This window comes from Ceratotherium simum, chromosome 5, assembly GCF_057802395.1.
Source record: "Ceratotherium simum simum isolate JZ-2026a chromosome 5, ASM5780239v1, whole genome shotgun sequence".
NCBI lineage: Eukaryota > Metazoa > Chordata > Mammalia > Perissodactyla > Rhinocerotidae > Ceratotherium > Ceratotherium simum.
In genome coordinates, this window is record NC_141904.1 from 65497967 (window position 1) to 65519252 (window position 21286).

General features: G+C 37.0%; 1 protein-coding gene across 2 annotated transcripts in view; it reads left to right on the forward strand.

Moving 5' to 3' along the window:
- The window catches only part of SLC25A26 (solute carrier family 25 member 26), a 149231-nt gene that overhangs the window by 6850 nt on the left and 121095 nt on the right, over nt 1–21286 (forward strand). Inside the window, exons 2-3 of one of the 2 annotated variants that reach the window (XM_004419900.3) lie at nt 4891–5047; nt 8961–9067. The exons of the other annotated variant lie outside the window; for it this stretch is intronic. Coding sequence (XP_004419957.1) covers nt 4891–5047; nt 8961–9067 — 264 coding nt within the window. The remainder of the gene's footprint in view (nt 1–4890; nt 5048–8960; nt 9068–21286) is intronic. 2 annotated transcript variants of the gene reach the window in all.

A 21286-nucleotide genomic window follows, 5' to 3' on the forward strand; every position in this document is an offset into this window, starting at 1 on the left:
TGTTCTATAGTTTACTTGATTACTTTAAGAATATAACATATGTTTCTGTGCAAGTGAGTACACATTGACTTCATTCTTTTAAGGCTGTGTGGCAATCCATTATTCCAATACGACTTAATTTATCTAACAAGACCCCTAGGACAGACCTTTAGCTTATTCCAGGTTATTCTCAAGTTTTTTTTACTGTTACAAATAATGCTGTCACGAACATTCTTCTATATTTATGCACTTATTTCTGTGGAAGAAATATTTAGAAATAAAATAGCTGGATCATAGGGTTTTATAATTTAATTATAAATTATATACATAATTTTATAATTTTTGTTTTGCCAAATTGTCCTTCAGTAGATGATAATTTGTTTCCATTATTAGTGCCCATAACTATTCTTCATATTTTTAATCTTTTCTGAATAATTGGGAAAATGTTTTAATTTGATCAGTAATGATGGGGAAACATATTTTCATGTTTTTGTTGGCCTTTTATATTTTTCTTTTGGAAATTGCTTGGTCCTGTCTTTTGCAATTTTTTTTTTTTGTGAGGAAGATTGGCCCTGAGCTAACATCTGTTGCCAATCTTCCTCTTTTTTCTTGAGGAAGATTCTAACATCTGTGCCAGTCTTCTTCCACTCTGTATATGGGACGCCACCACAGCATGGCTTGAGGAGCGGTGTGTAGGTCCGTGCCCAGGAACCGAACCCGTGAACCCCGGGCCACTGAAGCAGAACGGGCGAATTTAACCATTAAGCCACCAGGCCGGCCCCATGTCTTTTGCAATTTTTGAAAATTCCATGTACCTTTTTAAGGTTGATTTGTAGTACTTTCTAAAATATGGAAAGTATTATAGAAGTTATAATCTTCATTTAATCTTTATTATAATATTTATAACCTTTATTATAATCATTAATTCATGCATTCTTCAAATAGTTACTGAGTGTCTGCTTTGTACTGGTGCTGGGAACATATTGGTGAACAAAACAGGCGTGAATCTTACAGTCTAGCGGGACATACAGATATTGAACAAATGGTCAGATGCTCAACTGTAGAATTAAAATTGTGATCAGCATGTGGAAACAAGAGGATCTAAACCTAGACTGGGGTATTAGGGAGCAACCGTACAAAGTCCTAGAAATCAGGAGGATCAGATGAGTTAGAGGACCGTACCAATCAAGGTGTCAAGAAGGTGCTGAGCAAAGGGCAAATGGTGGGAATTGAGGGTGGAGGGTAGATGGGGTCCAAAAATTCCAGAGCTTTGTAGGCTGTACTAGGATTTTGTTTTCATTCTTAGGGCAGTTGGAAAGTTTGGAAGATTTATAGGCTGTAGAATAGCAAGATGAAATTGAAGTTTGCGTTTTACAAAGATGATGTCTGCCATTAGTGTAGAGGGGGCAAGGAGTGCTGCAGGGAGAATGAATGGCTCGCACAGGAAGCAGAAACAGCGGTGCTGCAATGAGGGCTTTAAAGTCACTTGTGGCCGCTTCCTTGTGGAGGAAACCAAGAATGTCAGGAGGGATGTTCCGTTGCTGAAGCCATGTTAATGTTTTGGCTGGTTCTTCTTGGCTGCTGTTTAGGCCAGTGACCTGTGATGATTTTGCTGAATTAAATTAGACAAGTGGTTTGGTTTTGTCCTGTAGTTGAGCAGCACTGATATTTTTCTGTTGTTGTGACAGCCTCCTTTTGAAAAATAAAAGTTTTATAGCGTGTAATCTTGGCCTTTTTCAACTCCCAGAGTAATTTCAAAGCACTCATTAGACACTTCCTCTCTACAGCCTGCCAGCACTCTGACATTTATTAGCTTAAGCTAGAGATGAATGTTTTATCTATATGATTTCAAGGTCTCAGTAGATTATTGTGCTGGAGTAAGACTTGATGATTATCTGGGTTTTGTTCTGTTTCTTCAAATTTTGTCTAGTTTTTAACTTAGGATTTTCAGTGTAAGCTACCATAAATCTTGACAGTGATCATTTGCCTGATAACCTTTTTGATAAATGATCATAAATAAAACAAATTTCTCAGGCTAAAGAATAACAGAATTTGGTAGAATTCCTTAATTCAACTGATGTTGGCTTGTGTGTTTTGTGCATAATTATATACAAAACACTATTGATGTAAAATTATAAACATTACGTCGAGTTTTGTTTAAATCTTAAATATGTTCCTCTGTTGCTAAATATGTAAGTATTCTTATTCTTCTTCCTGTTCTCTATTAACTTTTTTTTTCAGTCTCATGAATTTAAAGGACATTTGAGATATAGAAGTTTGAAATCCACAGAAGCAATCAGTAACTTTTGATTCATGTTTTACTAGATAAGTAGATGGAATCTGGTTGTTTTATTCTCAGAAGATAAGAATACTGATGAAAGAAGGAGTAGAGAATCAGTGCATACAAAGTAGCCGCGTAGATTAAAAGGGTAATTAACTTATTGATTAAAATTTAGCAGTAGATAGCAAGCATCTCTCTGAACTCTCTCCTAAGATTAAAGAGAAAATTAGAATGAAGTGCAGCATGTTTTTAAAGAATCCAGTCATATCAGACATTCTCATCAGGATTTTAGTTCTCCTTGTGTTTGAGAAAATGAAGAGGCAGGCAAGATATTTTATTTACATACTGAATTCTATAAAATCCTGTAAAAATAAGTGAGAAGAATGTTGAAAAGGGTTGGCTTTTTTTTTACTTTCCTATATTACTTATGAACTTATTCCCGTGACTTAGGAAAGGCCACCTTTATATCCAGAAAGAAATCCCACGTTATTTTTCATTCTTTTACTGCCTCTTGTGATTCTCTACTGGCATGCCTCTGTGTTTCTTTGGTGACATCTTTTTTTGTGTGTGTGGGGAAGATGAGCCCTGAGCTAACATCCGTTACCAGTCCTCCTCTTTTGGCTGAGGAAGACTGGCCCTGGACTAACATCTGTGCCCATCCTCCTCTGTTTTATATGGGATGCTGCCACAGCATGGCCTGAGCAGCGATGCATCGGTGCGCGCCCAGGATCTGAACCTCTCGAACCCCAGGCCGCTGAAGTGGAGCGCGTGCATTTAACTGCTGCACCACTGGGCCAGCCCCTGGTGACATCTTTTTAGGTCATTTGCAGAGTAGACCTTCATGGTCTTTGAGGTTCTGTCATGTCTTTCCAGCTGATCATATAGTATAGTGTTATTGCTTATGGTAATGTACCTTTCTAGTGTAAACTAATTTTTAATCATTTACCAATGCTAGTTAATTATTGGATTTCTCATCAGAGTAATTTCATTTTTCCAATGAACTCTTGCACTGGTTTTATGGTAAGTGGTGAGTAGAGAGTGATGGCTGGGTAGTAAGCTTTGTACCACCTGAGCATTTTGTACACCTGAAGGATGGAAACAACTGATCATTTTGAACTTTGCCTATATGTTTGAATAATATTGGTTCTTTTTGTGTGTCATGGAATATATAGTGTTTTTTTTTTTTTTTTTGTGAGGAAGACCAGCCCTGAGCTAACATCCGATGCCAATCCTCCTCTTTTTTGCTGAGGAAGACTGGCCCTGGGCTAACGTCTGTGCCCATCTTCCTCTACTTTATATGGGATGCCGCCACAGCATGGCTTAACAAGCGGTGCGTCACTGTGCGACCGGGATCCGAACCAGCGAACCACAGGCCACCGCAGCGGAGCGCGCGCACTTAACTGCTTGTGCCACCGGGCTGGCCCCAAGGAATATTTAGTTTTTAATGTATATTTTTACCTTTTGAATAAGGAATATATTCACGTAGTTCAAAATTCAAAAGATAGGAAAAGTGAACAATTCAATTTAGAAATTACTATGTAGAAACCAAAATGAGAGTTTCCTCTTTGTAATTCTTTCATCTTCTTATGGTAAACTGGTTTTGATTCACATCTTTAAATGATGCCTTTAGACCTTGCTTATTGATCTTTCTTTGATGCTGTTTTTGAGTTCATATTTTTATGAATTTCTTTTTGCTTTGGTTTAGGTATAACCAGTCTTAAAATATTCTACATATGCTCCACTGTAATCATGAAGTGCAAACTTAAGTGCAGCTTCTCCTAAGCAACATGGTGTCTCGGGATATGATGAGTTTAGGCCAGGTTTTAATGTCCTCTAGGAATTTTACTCTCCCCCTCCCCCCATTTAGTCACTTAATTTAAAAATTATCACGGAATTTTCAAATATACACAAAGTAGAGAGAATATGATAGGAATCCTTAGGTGTGTGATTCTTAAAATACAGATCTAGATTCACAAGGATCATGACCTGTTTCAAAATGTAAGTCTCCAAAAAAGTAGTCTTACTGTGAATTCACTACTCATCAGTTAAAAAGATAAAAATATGACATCTGGTCTGATATGGAATGATCACCAAGATAAATTAAGTGAAAAAAGTAAGGTGCAGCACATGCATATTGTTTACACCTTTTATTTTTATAGAGAAAGGAAAATAGAATACATATTTGTATTTGCTTGTATATGCCTAAAGTAACTTTGGAAGGATTCAATAAGAAACCAATAAAAGTCGTTACCTGAGTTATTAGGAGCTGGCAAAGAGACTTTGAACTCTCTACCTTTCTGAGTTTGTTTGCTTGTTTACTCTTTGGACCATGTGAAAGTATTAAAAATGAATTTAAAATTGATATAAAATACATTAAAAAATTTGTTTTAAAAGGGAAAATTTATTAAAAAATTTACAACTTGAAAATATAGCACAATAATGGTTATTTTCCCAGGAAATTCTCTAGATTTAGGTAGAAAGTCTTTTGACTATCCCAAATAGTCTGTGGACTGATAGTACAAGAAATATGCTTTAATGACTACCTTCTTCTTGTCCCTGCCCGCAAATGGCAGAGAGCTTATCTTATTGTAACCTTATTTTCCTTTTCTCCTGTTTTTTCTTTTTTAAAGGCTGGTGGGTTAGCAGGTGTCTCTGTTGACTTGATATTATTTCCTCTGGATACCATTAAAACCAGGCTGCAAAGTCCCCAAGGATTTAAAAAGGCTGGTGGTTTTCGTGGAATATATGCTGGTGTTCCTTCTACTGCTGTTGGATCCTTTCCTAATGGTAAAAATTGTATTGATATTCTCACTGCTATAAAGCCAAGATAATGGGATTTATTTTCAGAATGGTATTGGTGTTACCCCATATAGAATTCCTTATGTGTTGTAGATTATCTTTTTGAATTTGTTTTCTATTTGTTAACCCATTGTTTTTGAATCAGCTAGTGCTGTAGATCCCATTCCACTGTATTTTTAATAGAAAAAATATGAACAATTTTTTAAAAATGGTTTTTGTTGTTAAAATTCCTGGTTAGAATCCTTACGGTGTTATTCTGACATTGATTGTGATGCCTTAGAGCAGTGGTTCTCAACTTTGCCTGCACACTGGAATCTCTTGGGAAGCTTTAAAAAATACTGATGCCGGTGTCACCCCCCAGAAGTTTAATTGGTCTGGGCTTTGCCTGAGTATCAGGGGGTTTTAGTAGCTTCCTAGGTGATTCCAGTGTGAAGATGGATTTAGTAACTACTGCCTTGGAGATTCTTCTGGAGCAGATGAACCTAGGAAGCGTTAAGCTTTTCTGTCTTAACTAAATTTCTCTTAGACGATGCAACCAATTCCCACTAACCTCCTTCTGGGTACTCTCCTTCCAGTGTCTTGCTTTTGTTTTGAGTTTGAAGTCACATTATGTGATTTATGGCCTCCTTATTCTATAATCAGTATAATCTGTTTTATTTAATCTGCTTGTTGGTATACTTTTTTCAGATACTTATCTCGTTTTAATTATTTACTGATGCTTTGAGTGGCACTCAAAAGCAAACTAAGCAAACAGAAAACCACGACCACCACCAACACACACACACACACACACACACACACACACACACACACACACACAATTACAGAACCTCTCCTCTAGGAGATTCTTTTTTTTTTTTTGTGAGGAAGATCAGCCCTGAGCTAACATCCGTGCTAATCCTCCTCTTTTTTTTTTTTTTTTGCTGAGGAAGACCGGCTCTGAGCAAACATCTATTGCCAATCCTCCTCCTTTTTTTTCCTCCCCAAAGGCCCAGTAGATAGTTGTATGTCATATTTGCACATCCTTCTAGTTGCTGTATGTAGGACGCGGCCTCAGCATGGCTGGAGAAGTGGTGCGTTGGTGTGCGCCCAGGATCCGAACCTGGGCCGCCAGCAGCAGAGCGTGTGCACTTAACCGCTAAGCCATGGGGCCGGCCCTAGGAGATTCTTAAATTCTTGGGTTTGATTTCTTTTTTCTCAGGATAATTCATGAGAAATTCTTTCATGTTAACTTGATATTTAAATGTCCATCTATGTCCATCCATGAGCACACTATTCACGTCAAGATTTGTAGAGCAAAGAGAAAAAAGAGTGTTTTTGTCTTTTTGTTTCTCTCTCTCCTCTTCCCCCTCTCCCAGCAGTCCTTAGAACAGCAGACTGTTTTGAGGTTATCCTTGAATTTTTGTCTTAATGCTTTTAGTAATTGATTATAGCAAGTTATTATTGAGCACCCACTCCATGCCCAGTATAGCTCTGTAGGTGGCAGAGGGACCGTTGTTTCTAAATTTGACCACATTGCAATTACCTGATAACCTGAAGCAATTAAAAGCGTACTGATGGCTGTGTCCCACTTCCAGAGACTGTGATTTAATTGGAGTGAATTGTGGCATGGGTGCCGGATGTTTAAAAAAAAAATCCCCAGGTGGTTTTAATGGGCAGACAAATTTGGGAACCTCTGAACTAGGGAATTGCAAAGGAATATGTTACTAGGTCCCTCTCTTTTGGTCATCAGTTTTTAGGGTGTCTCCCTCATCGTTCTAAAGATCTTTTTCTCTTACTTATTGCACATAGGAATTATTGTTGGTAGATGTAGTATTAGCGATGGTCTGTAGGGTACATGGTGCTCACAGGACTGTTTTAGGTTCTTGCCAGCAGGAGTTTACATACGGAATGTGGTTTCAGGCTTTTGTGTGTGTGAGAAAGTGGTGTTCTTGCCATGCTTTTCTTTTTTGCCATCCCCGGAACATCAGTGAATGGCAGATGCTGAATAAATAGTCAAAGTGCCAGGGTTTCAGAAATGGCCTTTTTGTTTTTCTACAAATTTTTTTTTTTTGAGGGAGATCAGCCCTGAGCTAACATCCGTGCTAATCCTCCTCTTTTTGCTGAGGAAGACTGGCTCTGAGCTCACATCTATTGCCAATCCTCCTCCTTTTTTTTTTTTTTTCCTTCCCCAAAGCCCCAGTAGGTAGTTGTATGCCATAGTTGCACATCCTTCTAGTTGCTGTATGTGGGATGTGGCCTCAGCATGGCCGGAGAAGCGGTGCGTCGGTGCGTCGGTGCGTGCCTGGGATCCGAACCCGGGCCGCCAGTAGCAGAGCACGCGCACTTAACCGCTAAGCCACCGGGCTGGCCCCTCTACAAATTTTTGATGAATTGAAATTTTGTGTTTTTTGGTGAATTGAAATTTTCTGTGTGGCACCTTATTTTTCTTTTGCTACCCGTTAAGGTTCTAGTCTAAGTACAGTACACCAGTGTAACCTTCAGTGGCTGAGACTTTTTTGAGAACATATTCTGCAGTGGTGAGGAGTTGGGGATGGAGGGGACTGAAGGTCAAAAGAGGAGACAAAAAGACTAGTATTCAGGATCTATTTAGAAGGGAATGTAGAAAAACCATAGTTTTTGTTTGTTTTAAAGAGCTGAAAGAGACTGTAGGTATCCAAGTGCCCCACCTCACTTCTTTGTTGTCACTTGCCCAGAGCCTCACTTGGAATCTTATTGTGTCATCATTTCCAGTTAGCAGGGGCTTTCTTGGATGTCACCCAAGAGAGTGTTGGGACTTAACATTTTTAAAAGGCTTTGTCTATCACAAAAGTAGCCATCAAGTCTGACCTAGTTGAGGTGGTTAACCATGAAAACCTAGAAACTTTTAGCAATGTCTTCCTTCTCCCAGGAGGTAGGGGTGGGAGGGTGGAATGTGTAGCAGGCAGAACTTATAGCTGAATGTAGTTGGAGGTGTAGTGTACGTTTAGTGAGTGGGCCAAAGTAGGAAAAGCCTAATTAAGAACCACAAGAGGGAATAGGGACCTATGTTAACTGTTTAAAATGGCTTACTTTGGTCATTACTCATCCAGGGACAATGTGCCTCCTCATTTGGCCTGGTGTTTGTTAGCCACGGAGGAGGGTTTACAAGCTTGTTCACTGTAACTGTGGAGAACTGATTTTCGCTATCAAGCTCTTTCCTGAGTGTTTTAGACTTTACTGTGACATGTTCAAATGTCCTTCAAAAGATGAATTTGCCATTTGTCTGTCTTTCATGCCTTATCTTTTATGTAAGTGATAAACATCTTTTGATTAACAGTACATGGCAAGTCTTAAAGTCCTCTTGTGCAGCAAGGTTAGTTCATGGTCATAGGAGTAGCTTTTTAAAGATTTTGATTTCCAGTCTTAAAAAGTTGGTTGTTTCTTTGATGGAAAGGTAAGGTGATGTAGTAAAAAGTAACCATGGTTATTTTGAGTAATCAGCAATAAAACATTATGGAATAGATGTTTTATTTAGTTAAGGTGTATAGTTGCAATTTTATGCTGTCTGTAGATCAGTGTAGCTGATTGTTTTATGACTGTGTAAAGATATTTTGGATCACAGAAATTCATATCCTTTTCTAGAAAGCTTACTAAAAAGTGTTAAGTGACTTGTCAGTACAAAATGGTAAATGCTAGGTTAGCTGGTAGGGTTGGGCTCCGTCAGAGCAGAGATCATGTTTTCTGCATTTTTGTAAGTTTGGGCATATAACATGGGCTCAGTAAATTCTGCAAGAGCGAGGGGAGTAAAGAATACGTGTTTATCTATTATCTTTATCTGTTATCTTATGGTTTTATAGAGTCTTTTTTTGTGAAACATATTTCTTAACAATTTGAATATATATTTAAACTTTGTGAAAGACTGACTTGTTTTAAATTTCAGCTGCTGCCTTTTTTATCACCTATGAATATGTGAAATGGTTTTTATACACTGATTCATCTTATTTGATGCCTGTGAAGCATATGTTGGCTGCCTCTGCTGGAGAAATGGTAAGTAACAAGTTATGTATATAAAATACTTCAGAAATGCAAATAATGCGTGTATCTTTGGTACAGATATTACTTTATTTCATTTTTAAAAGAATTCTTTTTTAAATTATGAAAGTCATAAATCACAATAAATGTAAATGGATTAAACATGATAGTTGAAAGCTAGGGTCTAGATAGTATGAAAGAAAAATCCAGATATGTGCTATTTACAAAAGATATTCCTAAAACATAATTATACAGACAGAATAAAATTAAAGAGATGGAAGAAAATATCCATGTAAATTGTGATGGCTTTATGTTGTGTCAGCATAATTGAGCTGGAACTCCAATTCCTAGAACTCCCTTTCCAGGATGGTTCCAGGTTAGGCTGGCTAGAAGAGAAATTTGCACAAGATTTGTAAGCCGAAAGTGAAGCAGCAGTTTATGCTTAGAAGGTTGGTGGAGGATCAGGCACTGTTGCAATTCATACTCCTCATCACTGATCTCTTGGCTTCAGGCAGCAGCCAGGTCTATAGCTTCTCTAGCTCCCACTGGATCTTCTTTTTCAGCTTCTCTAAATTCTGAGTTAGGTGTGTGGGCTCTGTGGTGAAGGGTGTCAGTTTATACTGCAGGTCACCCATGTCATTGAGATTGGTGAGAGATAGATGTGAGTTCCAGTTTGTCCTTACTCTTCACCATTTTACATCCATCTTTCCTTCCCATCTGCCCGCCCTCTGATTTCTATCTCAACACTAGAGGGAGAAGCAACAGTTCTATGTAAACTACTTAAGCAGTTCCATCAATTATTGTTCACATCCCTATAATAACTCCTTATTCTTATTATTCTTAGTGGTTCTACTTCTCTGGTCAACCCTAACTGATACAGGAATACTAACTGAAAGAGAGCTGATAGAGTAATGTTACTATCAAACAAAAAAGATTTAAAGCAAAAAACAAAGAGACCATTGTATAATGATATAAGTAACAGTTCTCCTGGTAGATGTAATAAATCTGAACCTGGACTAAGTAACATAGTCTCAAAATGTAAAGCAAAAAATTGCCAGAATTATAAGGAGAAATGAATTAAACTATAATCTTCATTGGAGATATTCACATCTATCTGTAAGTCTTAAGACAGGCATGCATAAACTTGTTAAGACCCTAGAAGATTTGAACAATGCAGTGGCAACATTGGTCTAATAGATATGCACAGAGTTCCGCACCTAACTGTTAAAGATTATTCCTTTTTTTAAGCATACTTCAAAATGCTTATGTGCCAAAAGTCTACAAAGCAACTTTCAACAAATAGTGTAGAGACAATGTCAAATAGATCATTTGATGTCTGATTATAATGAGGTAAAATTGGAAAACAATGACAAAAAGATAGGCAGTCCATCCCTACCATATGTTTAAAAAATTCTCTCTCTCTTGTGAATAATTCATGAGCCAGAAATGAAATCATAACGGAAGTGATACAATTTTTGTAATTCAAAAATAATACAGGGATTTTTTTCCCCTAAACTAACACAGAGAAGAGTATAATACCAATAAAAGTTTCCCCTACTCTCCTCACCCACTTACCTTTTTCCCACTCCCTCCTACCTAATGCTAAGGGACAACCTCTATTAAAATTATTTTTGTGTATCCATCCAGAAATTGTCTATTCTTTACTATTGTTATTTTCAAGTCACATAGTCTGATATGTATGCAGTCTTAGTACGACCAGAACCTTGTTATGGACAGGGTACATTAACAGGAATGGACAATAAAGGAAGAGAGGGGTCTCAGTTTATAAGCCTTTTATCATTTTATCAAGTAATGTATACTTTTTTCTGTTTAGAAAAATAGTGGTATATATTTATGTTAGGAAATTTGAAAGGTGAATCAGCCTTTAAGAGATTTGCATAAAAAACAGTTGTGATATATTGTGGTTTTGTTTTCTATGCATTATTTTCCTTTAGAAAATTTAGGTGAGAATCTGCAAACTGTTTTGTAATCTAATTTTCTTCACTTGAGAATATAGTGAATGGGGGTGATGAAAGGAGAGAGATCCTGACAGAAAAGTAAGAGTGAAAGCGACTTTAATAAGACAAGTAAAAAAAAAATTAACAGCATTATTGAGAAGTAATTCATATACTATAAAATTTACCTGTTTAAAGTGTACAACTCAGTGGTTTTTAGTATATTCACAGAGTTGTGCAACCAGCACCATAGTCAATTTTAGAACATTGTCATCACCTCAGAAAGAAAACCTCGTACCCATTAGCAGTCTCTCCCCACTTCCCCCAACCTTCCCACCCTGGGCAACCACTAGTCTACTTTTTGTCTCTCTAGATTTGCCTATTCTGGACATTTCATATAAATGAAATCCTACAATATATGTAGATGTTTGTGACTGGCTTCTTTTACTTAGCATAATATTTTCAAGGTTTCGTCCATGTTGTACCATGGGTCAGAACTTCATTCCTTTTAATTGCCAAAAAGTATTCTCTTTGTCCACTTATCACTTGATGGACATTTGGTTTGTTTTCACTTTTTGGCTGTTATGCATAAGGCTGCTGTGAACATTTGTGTACAAATTTTTGTGTTGATGTATGTTTTCAGTTCTCATGGAAGTAAACCTAGAAGTGGAATTATTGGTCATGTGATCACTTTATTATTGAGCCTTTGAGGAACTGGCCAGACTGTTTCCCAAAGTGGCTGCACCATTTTACATTCCTACCATCAATGTATAAGGGTTCCAATTTCTGCATATCCTTGCCATCTCTTGGTATTATCTATCTTTTTAATTATAGCCAACGAATAGATGTTCAGTGGCATCTTATTGTGATTTTGATTTTTGTTTCCCTGATAACTAGTGATTTTGAGCATCTTTTCTTATGCTTATCAGTTATTTGCATATCTTTGGAGAAATGTCTGTTCAGATCCTTTGCTCATTCTTTAATTGGGTTGTCCTTTTGTTATTGAATTGTAGGAGTTCTTTATATATTCTACGTACAAGTCCCTTACTGGATGTATGATTTGCAAAATTTTTCCCCATTCATGCATTATCTTTTCACTTTATCAATGGTTTCCTTTGAAGCATAAGTTTTTAGTTTTGGTGATGTCCAGTTTATCTGTTTTGTTTTACATTGCTTGTGCTTTGGTGTCATATCTAAGAACCTATTGCCTAATCTGAGATCATGAAGATTTATACCTATGTTTTCTTCTAACAATTTTATAGTTTTAACTCTTAAATTTAGGTCTTTGATCCACTTTGAGTTAACTTTTCTATCTGGTTTGAGGTAGTGGTCTAACTTTATTCTTTACATGTGAATATCCAGTTGACCCAGCACCATTTGTTGAAAAAATTATTTTTTATCCATTGAATGGCCTTGGCACCCTTGTCAAAAACTAATTGACCATAAACATGAAGATTTATTTGTGGACTCTCAATTCTCTTCATTGATCTATATGTCTATCCTTATGCCAGTACCACACAGTCTTGATTACTACAGCTTTGTAGTACATTTTGAAATCAGAAGTACTAGACTTCCAACTTTATTCTTCTCTGTCCAGATTGTTTTGCTTATTCTGGGTCACTTGCATTTGCATGTGAGTTTCAGAACTAGCTTGTCAATTTCTGGAAGAAACACAACTGAGATTTTGATAGGGATTGCATTGAATCTGCAAGTTAATTTGGAGAGTACTGCCATCTTAACAATATTAAATTTTCCAATTCATAAACATGGGCTAGCTTTCCATTTATTTAGGTCTTCTTTAATTTCATTCAAGAATGTTTTGTAGTTTGAGTATAAGTTTTGCACTTATTTTGTTAAATTTATTCCTAAGTAATTTATTCTTTTTGATGTTATTGTAAATGGAAATTTTTTTCTTAATTTCATTTTCAGTTCCTTGCTACTGTATAGAAATAAATTGATTTTTGTATATTAATCTTGTATCCTGCAACCTTGCCAAACTCATTAATTAATTAGTTCTAAAGTTGTTTAGTGGATTTCTTAGGATTTTCTAAATACAAGATCATATCATCTGCAAATAGAGATAGTATTACTTCTTTCTTTCCAATCTATATGTCTTTTCTTTTCTTGCCTAATTGCCCTGGCTAGAAGCTCTAGTATAATGTTGAATAGGAGTCAGGAGAGTAGACATCCTTATCTTGTTTCTGATCTTAGGAAGAAAGTATTCAGTGTGTCACTATTAAGTATGAAGCTAGCTGTGAGGTTTTCATAGATGTCCCTTTTCAAGTTGAAGAAGTTGCCTTCTATTCCTAGTTTGTTGAATGCATTTTTTTTTATGATAAAGGTTTGAATTTTGTCAGTGCTTTTTGTTTATCTATTGAGATAATCACATGGTTTTTGTTCTTTATTGATACAGTGTATTACATTAATTGATTTTCAAGTGTTAAACCTTTCATTCGTGGGCTAAATCTCACTTGATCATGGTATATAATACTATTTTGTTGAGGACTTTTGCTTCTTTATTCATAAGAGATACTGGTCTGTAGTTCACTTTTTTTGTGTCTTTTGCTGGTTTTGGTATCAAGGTAAAAGTGGCCTTGTAGAATCAGTTGGGAAGTGTTAAGATAATTTCTTTAAAAATTATTTTAAAGAAATGTAGTCAAATTAATTATTTCATTTTTGTTGATGAAAACATATCAGATTATAATATATCTGGAAAATCCAGGAGAAAGGGAATTATGGAGGAAATAGTCTCAGTTATAAATAAAAGCAGGTGTCTCTGTCTATCCTGTTCTTGTGATAATTTGAGTTGTTGAGGTTATAATGTTTGATTTGGAAAAAAGATGACCTCTGGTTTTCTTTGGTAATTTTGCATTTTACTTATTTATTTATTAATATATCTGGGATATATAAGTGCTTTCCCATTACTGTAAAATGAATTTCTTGATCTAAGAAATCTGTTATATGGTTCCTTAAAGAGAACGTTGAAAGAAATTAGCCTGAGAGACATTAAATTCACTGAAGTATTTTTTATAAAACTTCCTTTGACATTGTTTTAAAAATGATTTTGCAGAACCCAAGGTAACTCTGGATTTAAAAAAAAAATTGCCTTCATAATTTATGAATTTATAAAAGTGATGGGCTAACAATATATTAATTTTTGAGTAGCAAAGGACATAAAGTAGTACTTCCTTTTATGAACCATAGACCCCCTTAGGAATATAGTGAAACCTATGGCTGTCTCTCCAGTAAAGTGAACATACAGGTATTTTGCATACAATTTCTTGGGATTTTTATTCTTTCCACCCATGGATTTTCATTCCCCTCCACTCTTACCCGAAGTAAGAACTCCAGTGCTTGAATTCTACGTGAAAATTAGCTTAAACTGCAATTTAAAAGCAATTTATACTTAATTAAAAAAAAATCTTTTAACCTATTATCCTAGGTTTAGATTGTTTTTTGTGATTATGTTCTGACATTAGAACATCATTACATGTACATGTTATTACTGAGTATTTTTGAGTATTATATTGAGTATATAATATATTGAGTATTATATATTATTTTTGAGTGTATGTACTAAAGAATAACAAATCACGTGTGAGAGTTTCAGTGTCTCACAGGTTGTGAAAATTCTCCCCTTCTGACAGCTCTTGCCTCTCTTTATTTTAGAATTGCATGTTGCTTTGATTAAATTTAAATATATTCTCATAATTCATTATTTGGTTTACATTTTCTAGTATGTTGCTGAGAGCAAGCGGCAAAAAGAAGTTGGTCACTTATTTCATTTCACGTAGGGCCGTCTTGCTAGAAAGCTAGTTTGCCGTGTGAAGGACAAGCTTTATTCAATTTATGAACTTTCTGTAGCTTAGACTTACCAAGAATATATCAAGTGATATAATTAAGTACGGCAAATGATAGCTGTTAGATGTGTTAATGATATATCTTTTTATTTGTAGAAAATCCTGCATGTTCTAATACTTTAATATCTGTAACTGACCTTTTAAAAATATTGGAGCCTTTTAAATTTTTTTTTGGTGAGGAAGATTTGCCTTGAGCTAACGTGTGCTAGCCTTCCTCTGTTTTGTACGTGGGTTGCTGCCACAGCCTGGCTGACGAGTGGTGTAGGTCCACGTCCAGGATCTGAACCTTTAAACCCCGGGCTGCCGAAGCAGAGTGTGCTGAACTTAATCGCTATGCCATGGGGTCAGCCCTGTTGGAGCCCTTTTAATGTAATATTCTGTGTGTGAGCTATTGGGCATATGAGGTGGTGTAGGTAGACTTTTAGTTAGGAAACAAGTATCTATGAGACTGGAAATATACATTTCTAGGATGTTCTTATCTTTATTGTGTCTCTTAGGATTGCCATGGTCCCTTAGGCTGTAAGGCATAATGTCAGATGCCTGTTTATAGTTTCTATGATGCCTGGAGAACTTTAAGAGAACTGATCAGCAGCCAGTACATAGATTGGCTTCACAGGGGAAACATCTCTTGATGTTGACTTTTAATTGATTTTAAATTCAGTTACAGTTTAATAAGCTCAAAAAATCGTCACATTTATGAAGTTTGTGAAAATGTTGGTTCTGATGCGTCATTTATCTTTGAATTTTCTTAAAAAGCTTCCCAAAGCCATTCAGTATCAGTTTTCTCAATAAATGCTTGAGAAATATACATACCACCTCCTAATTTAGTAACTTGTTTCAGTTTCATAGAGCATAAACTTTTGGTTTCAGATTCATACAGTGAGGTCGCTAAAGGTAAGAGAAAGAAAGGGGTGAATTTAGGAGAAACAAATTTTCATAGGTAAAATAAAAAGGAATAGAAAATAAAAACATTTATAGCTGTCAATGGTCAGAAAGGTATAGAGACCTAGAGAAAATAAGAAATAGTTTAGTGCAGTGATTGTTCTATATTTGCTTTGATATAAGATTGTTATGTTGCAAACAGATTCCTTAGAAACAATACCATATTTTGTTCCTATTGCATGTGTCCACAATTACTTTGTTGTAGCAACTATAAGTGTATGAAAGAAACCTGGAAACAAAAGAATACTGCCATTATAACCATTCCCTGTAGCAGCAGCTTGATTAAAACTTAATGACGAATCAATAAAACTATAATTACAACCTTCTACCTTACGTTTGTAATTTGGAATACAGTAAAATCGATCAAATAAGATTTAATATGTAACAACAGTAAGATGAGTCCCATTTGTGCCATTTTTATTAGGGAGTTTGCTGTACCAAATCTCTAAATCCCTACCTCAATTATTTTACAGCTCGGTTTTCATCAGACACAGAAAAAGCCCTGTGAGAAGTAGACTCTGTAATTAGATCAGAAGGTTTGGGGCAGGTTTACTTTAATACGACAGATGCTAGTAGTGATTTCTTTTGTTTAGGATTTAAGATTAGACTTTTCCTGGGTCTTACCTTACTTTTGGCCTTAGTTCATGTTGTTTTCAGAAATGAAAGAACATTGAAATTTCTTTGCAGCCAGAAGCAGCCACTGTGAATTTAACGTGTGCATAGGTGACGTGTGGATGTCCTTACACACATAGATGCTGATAGGTTATCCTTCTGCGTCCCATTCTAACTTGGGATTGAGAAAGTTAGGAAATAAGTTGTATCATGTTTTGTAAATGCTTTTCTGACAGCGTCTGACAGTACTTGTGCACACAGCATTGTGGCCCAGGGAGCGCCTACTGGAGAATCAATTGCCTCAGCAGCTGGTTACAAATGAAGATTTTTGGAGATGGCACCGGGGGCCCTGCATTTTAAATAAGATTCCTAGATGGCTGTGATGCTCAGTGATATTTAAGCACCACTGATTTAGGATTATCAAAAATTTTAATTGATACCCCAGTAGTAAATATTTTTACTGAATTGACTTGGCAGTCCCATACATAAGAATATTTTAGTAGGTGCAAAACATGAGTGCTTGCTACACGCTGATTAAAAGTGTGGCTGCTTTTGTCTTCCTCAGAATTACCTACTTTTAGACCTACTAAAAATCCTAGTTTAATGAACTGTTTAGTTTGGAGGGTGGCAGCATACTCAGACATATAGATTTGGATTTTGAATTTAGAGTGAGTGTTGCAGTCATCTCTGACGTTTTCTTTAAGGCCGATGTGGTTGAAGAGCCTTGAAAGTGAGGGCAACTTATGCTATGGTTCAGCTACTCCAGCAACTACCAACGTCAGTGGGTCTACTTGGCACTGCAGTCCCCTCGGGGGTTTGGTAATTATCAGCATACGGGTTAAGCACATTAGTTTTATTCAGCTTCCCCACTGCATTGGCTACTTGGAGGGTTAGATGCGTTGATGCTGTCAGGGGTGTTTATAGGCTACAAAGCACGGTGCACATGTTACTTATCATTGTGTTTTCCCTAGTGGGGATTTAAGTTATTTTTGATTATGCTGTTACTATCATGTTTTAAAATGTATTTATAATGGTTTTCATGATGTTTACTGGCCTTTTCTAAGAAGAACCACTGAGCAAGATAATAGAAGAAAAGTTGACAACTTTTGAAATGTGTTTTATCTCTTGAAGTAATCATGATAGGTTTTGAAATATCTGTAAATGAATCCAGATTAACTCTTGTTTGCATTTGTGGTAGGATTTCACCAAACTCCTATGCAGTTGTATAGTTGAGTCCTGGAAGACAGCTTGAGTAGACAATGAGATGGCTGCCCCAGAAGTGCAGTATAGTTACTAAGTCAGAAGGAGGCTCACAGTAATGCTGCAGGTGAAAATGGCTTGTCTATATAGAGATGAATGGAGGCGGAAGTGTCCAGATATTGCTAGGAAATCTGTTGTACAATTAGAAGCTGAAACCAAACTGTCGGATACCTAACAACATGCAGACAAGTGCTTTTCTTTTTGATGCATGTAAGCGCATGCCTATGCCAAGGGGGCCTTCTGCCTTGTTCTCCTATCTGCTTATTTTTCAGTGTGCCTGGGAACCTTTTTTCACTTCAGGACGTTAAGTACCTAAGGCAGAGAGACTTTTTAATTCCTTCTTAGGAATCCTAAACTATAAGAATTACACGAAAAATTATCTCCAGTGTATAAAAAATAACCTGCTTTCCATTGCCATCCTTTAGACCCTTTCCTTTTTCTATCCTTTCCTTGCTGGGACCTCTTTGGTTCTTGTTATATGGGCTGCGTTTGTTCAGCTCCTCTTAGTTTCGTCTGCCGCTTTGGTTGTCGTTAACTGGCAGTGTGGATTTAGATCTTAAGTCTTTAATATGTTCTAGGCATTGAGCATAAAATGACAAGTTAAGATACTGCCTTGAAGAGACTTGCAGTCTAGAGGTGGAGATGGACATGTGAGTGTGTAAGTGCGTTCAAGTATTACAGGTATTTTAAGGAAAGTAAGTACAAGGTGCAATGAGAGCCTGAAGGGAAGGAGTGGTCGGTATCCTTTGGATTGGAGCGGGTGGTTGGGTGTTGATTCAGGAAAGGCCTAATGGAATAACTAATCCTTGGGTTGCATTTTAGAATATGATTGTTAGGTGGGTGGGTGCAAGGAGGGCCACGGAACTTATGAAGAGCCCTTGTTAGACACTTTCAAGTTCCAAATGGAGCACAAGTATGACTGGGTCATCATGAAATGAAGCTGGGCTGGAGGGTGCTGGAGGGCCATGCCTGCTGTGGTGAGGAGTTTGGCTGTTATCCTTTGAAGGGCTGAGCAGAAGAGCACCTTTGGTTGGTGTTTTAAGAACATCCTCTGGCAGTTGTGTGGAGGTAGATGTGGTGTGTGAATGGAGGGGATGAGACTGTTAGAGAAATCTCGAGGAGAGAGAGATGATTAGAGCCTCAATTAAGGCAGGGGCAGGGCGATGCAGAGGGAGAAGGTGAGTTCAAGAGAATCGGTGTAAAGATGGTAGTTCTTCTTTTAAAAGCCCTTCCAGGAACATTCCTTCAGTGCATGTTTCATCGTGGATGCCTTTGTTAGTATGTTGTGTCTTTGTCTGTTGCGCACGTGTGTAAATTCTCCAACAGAGTCCACTGAGCTGAGTTCAGTAAGCACACCCTAGCTGTCCTGGCCATCTGATCCTGAGCTAATGTGCAGAAAGGGCAAGAGGAGGGAAAGAGAGGGTCAGGGCTTGGCATGACCCACGTGTGGTGATGATCCTGCTTGTAGTTCTTCATTTAAAGTACAAACATGAACGTGCTCAGAGATTTTCCGGGGAGGCTCTTGTAAAGGAACAGCTTTCTCCATTGTCCCTCCACCTTTTTTTTTTTTTTTTTTGTGATGAAGATTAGCCCTCAGCTAACATCTGATGCCAGTCCTCCTCTTTTTGCTGAGGAAGATTGGCCCTGGGCTAACATCCGTGCCCATCTTCCTCTACTTTATATGGGACGCTGTCACAGCATGGCTTGACAAGCGGTGCGTCGGTGCGCACCTGGGATCCGAGCCTGTGAACCCCGGGCTGCCACAGCGGATTGTGCGCACTTAACCACTACGCCACCAGGCCGGCCCCACTCCACTTTCTTGATGACTTCCTTCTGGAACACATTTCAGATTGTTTTCTGTTTTGTGAACTTTTTTTTCTTTCCCTAATGTGGTATACAGCATTTGTTCAGATGGTATTGATTCATGATCTAGGGCAGTGTATTTCATTGATTATCTAATTTAGTTAGTGGGCAATAGGGAAGGAAGGCTCTGTGTTGGCTTTTTACTTAAGAACAATATCAGTTTATGGAACACAATGAAGTTCAGCTTTTTAGAAACAATGAATACGATTTTCATATAGGATGATGAAGTTGAAGAAACCATTTCAAGCCATAAGAGTGTTATTTGGTCAGTTATTGCCACTACATTGTAAATGGAAAAACTGAATACATCTCTCCAAGGACCAAACTACTGAAGTTAAGATTAGCCACTTATGTGCGAGTCTGCGCTTTGTCAGTGACAAACCTTTATGTTTTAAGATATTACTTTAAGATTAGAGTTCTTGATAGTGTAATGAGTTAAATACCGCTGTCAGAAATTTGCTTTGATTTGTAGTTTTATACTTTTAGATATTTGAGTGCCTGTTATATAGCTAGCACTGTGGTGCTAAGAAACAGAATAAGAACTTTTGATCTCTGTCTTTGAGCATATAAATAAATTGGAAACATTTATTAAATAACTGGAGAATATTTTGAGGACCTCTGTAAAGAAGCAGCTTATGGATTATGAGCTGTGAAGTTACACAGATCAGCGTTGGAATTGTGACTTTTCTGTGTATTTGCTCTGTCTGTAGGCCGTTTATTTAACCTTACCGAGCTGCTGTTTTCCTTATCTTGAAAAATAGGGTTAATGCTACCCTACTCACAGTCCTTGTAAGGATTAAGTGCTTCAATACTTATAAAGTGCTCAGCCTAGCAGCTGATATATAAAGTGTCCAATAGATGTTGGTTCTAGTACCATGTCACAAAAATTGCTGTATGTAGCACATTTTTAGAATTTTATAGTTTTGGGAATCAGTTCAGAAGATGAAGAAATTCAGAGAAGTTTAGTGACTCACTCAAAGTTTCCCAGCTGCTATGGACAATAAAACACCATTGCAGAATGAATAGTTAGACAAACATTTCTCTGTGTACTTCGAGGAGCACCTTTGTCTTCTACTTTTTATGTAATATTTAAAAAAGTGGCAGAACTGATGCAGAACTGGAGATAAGAAGTGTTCTTCTTGGGTAGTAATTAAGAACTCAGATCACTCTTGGTTTCTTAAAATAAGAAAAGGTCAGAATTCTAAAATTTTCTGTTGGTTACAATGGTAGGCAAAATAATGGTCCCCAAAGCTGTCCTAGTCCCCGAAACCTGTGAATATGTTACCTAATGAGACAAAAGAGACTTTGCAGATATGATTAAGTTAAGGATTTTGAGATGGGAATATTTTCTTGCATTATCCAACTGAGCCCAGTGTAATCACAAGGGTCCTTAGAAGAGGGAAGCAGGAGTGTCGGAGATTTTGAGATGCTATGCTGCTGGCTTGAAGATGGAAGAAGGGGCCAAAACCAAGGAATGCAGGTGGCTTCTAGAAACAAGGAAATAGATGCTCCCTTAGAGCCTTCAGAAGAAATGCTGCCTGGCTGACATCTTGGTTTTAGCTCAGTAAGACCCATTTTGGACTTCTGACCTCCAGATGTATAAGAGAATAAATTTGTGTTGTTTTAAGCCACTAAGTATGTGGTAATTTGTTATAGCAGCCATAGGAAACTGATACAGTTACCATTACAATCTCCTCCATTTTCAGATGTTATATTGGTAGAAATCTATAAATCTGTCCATG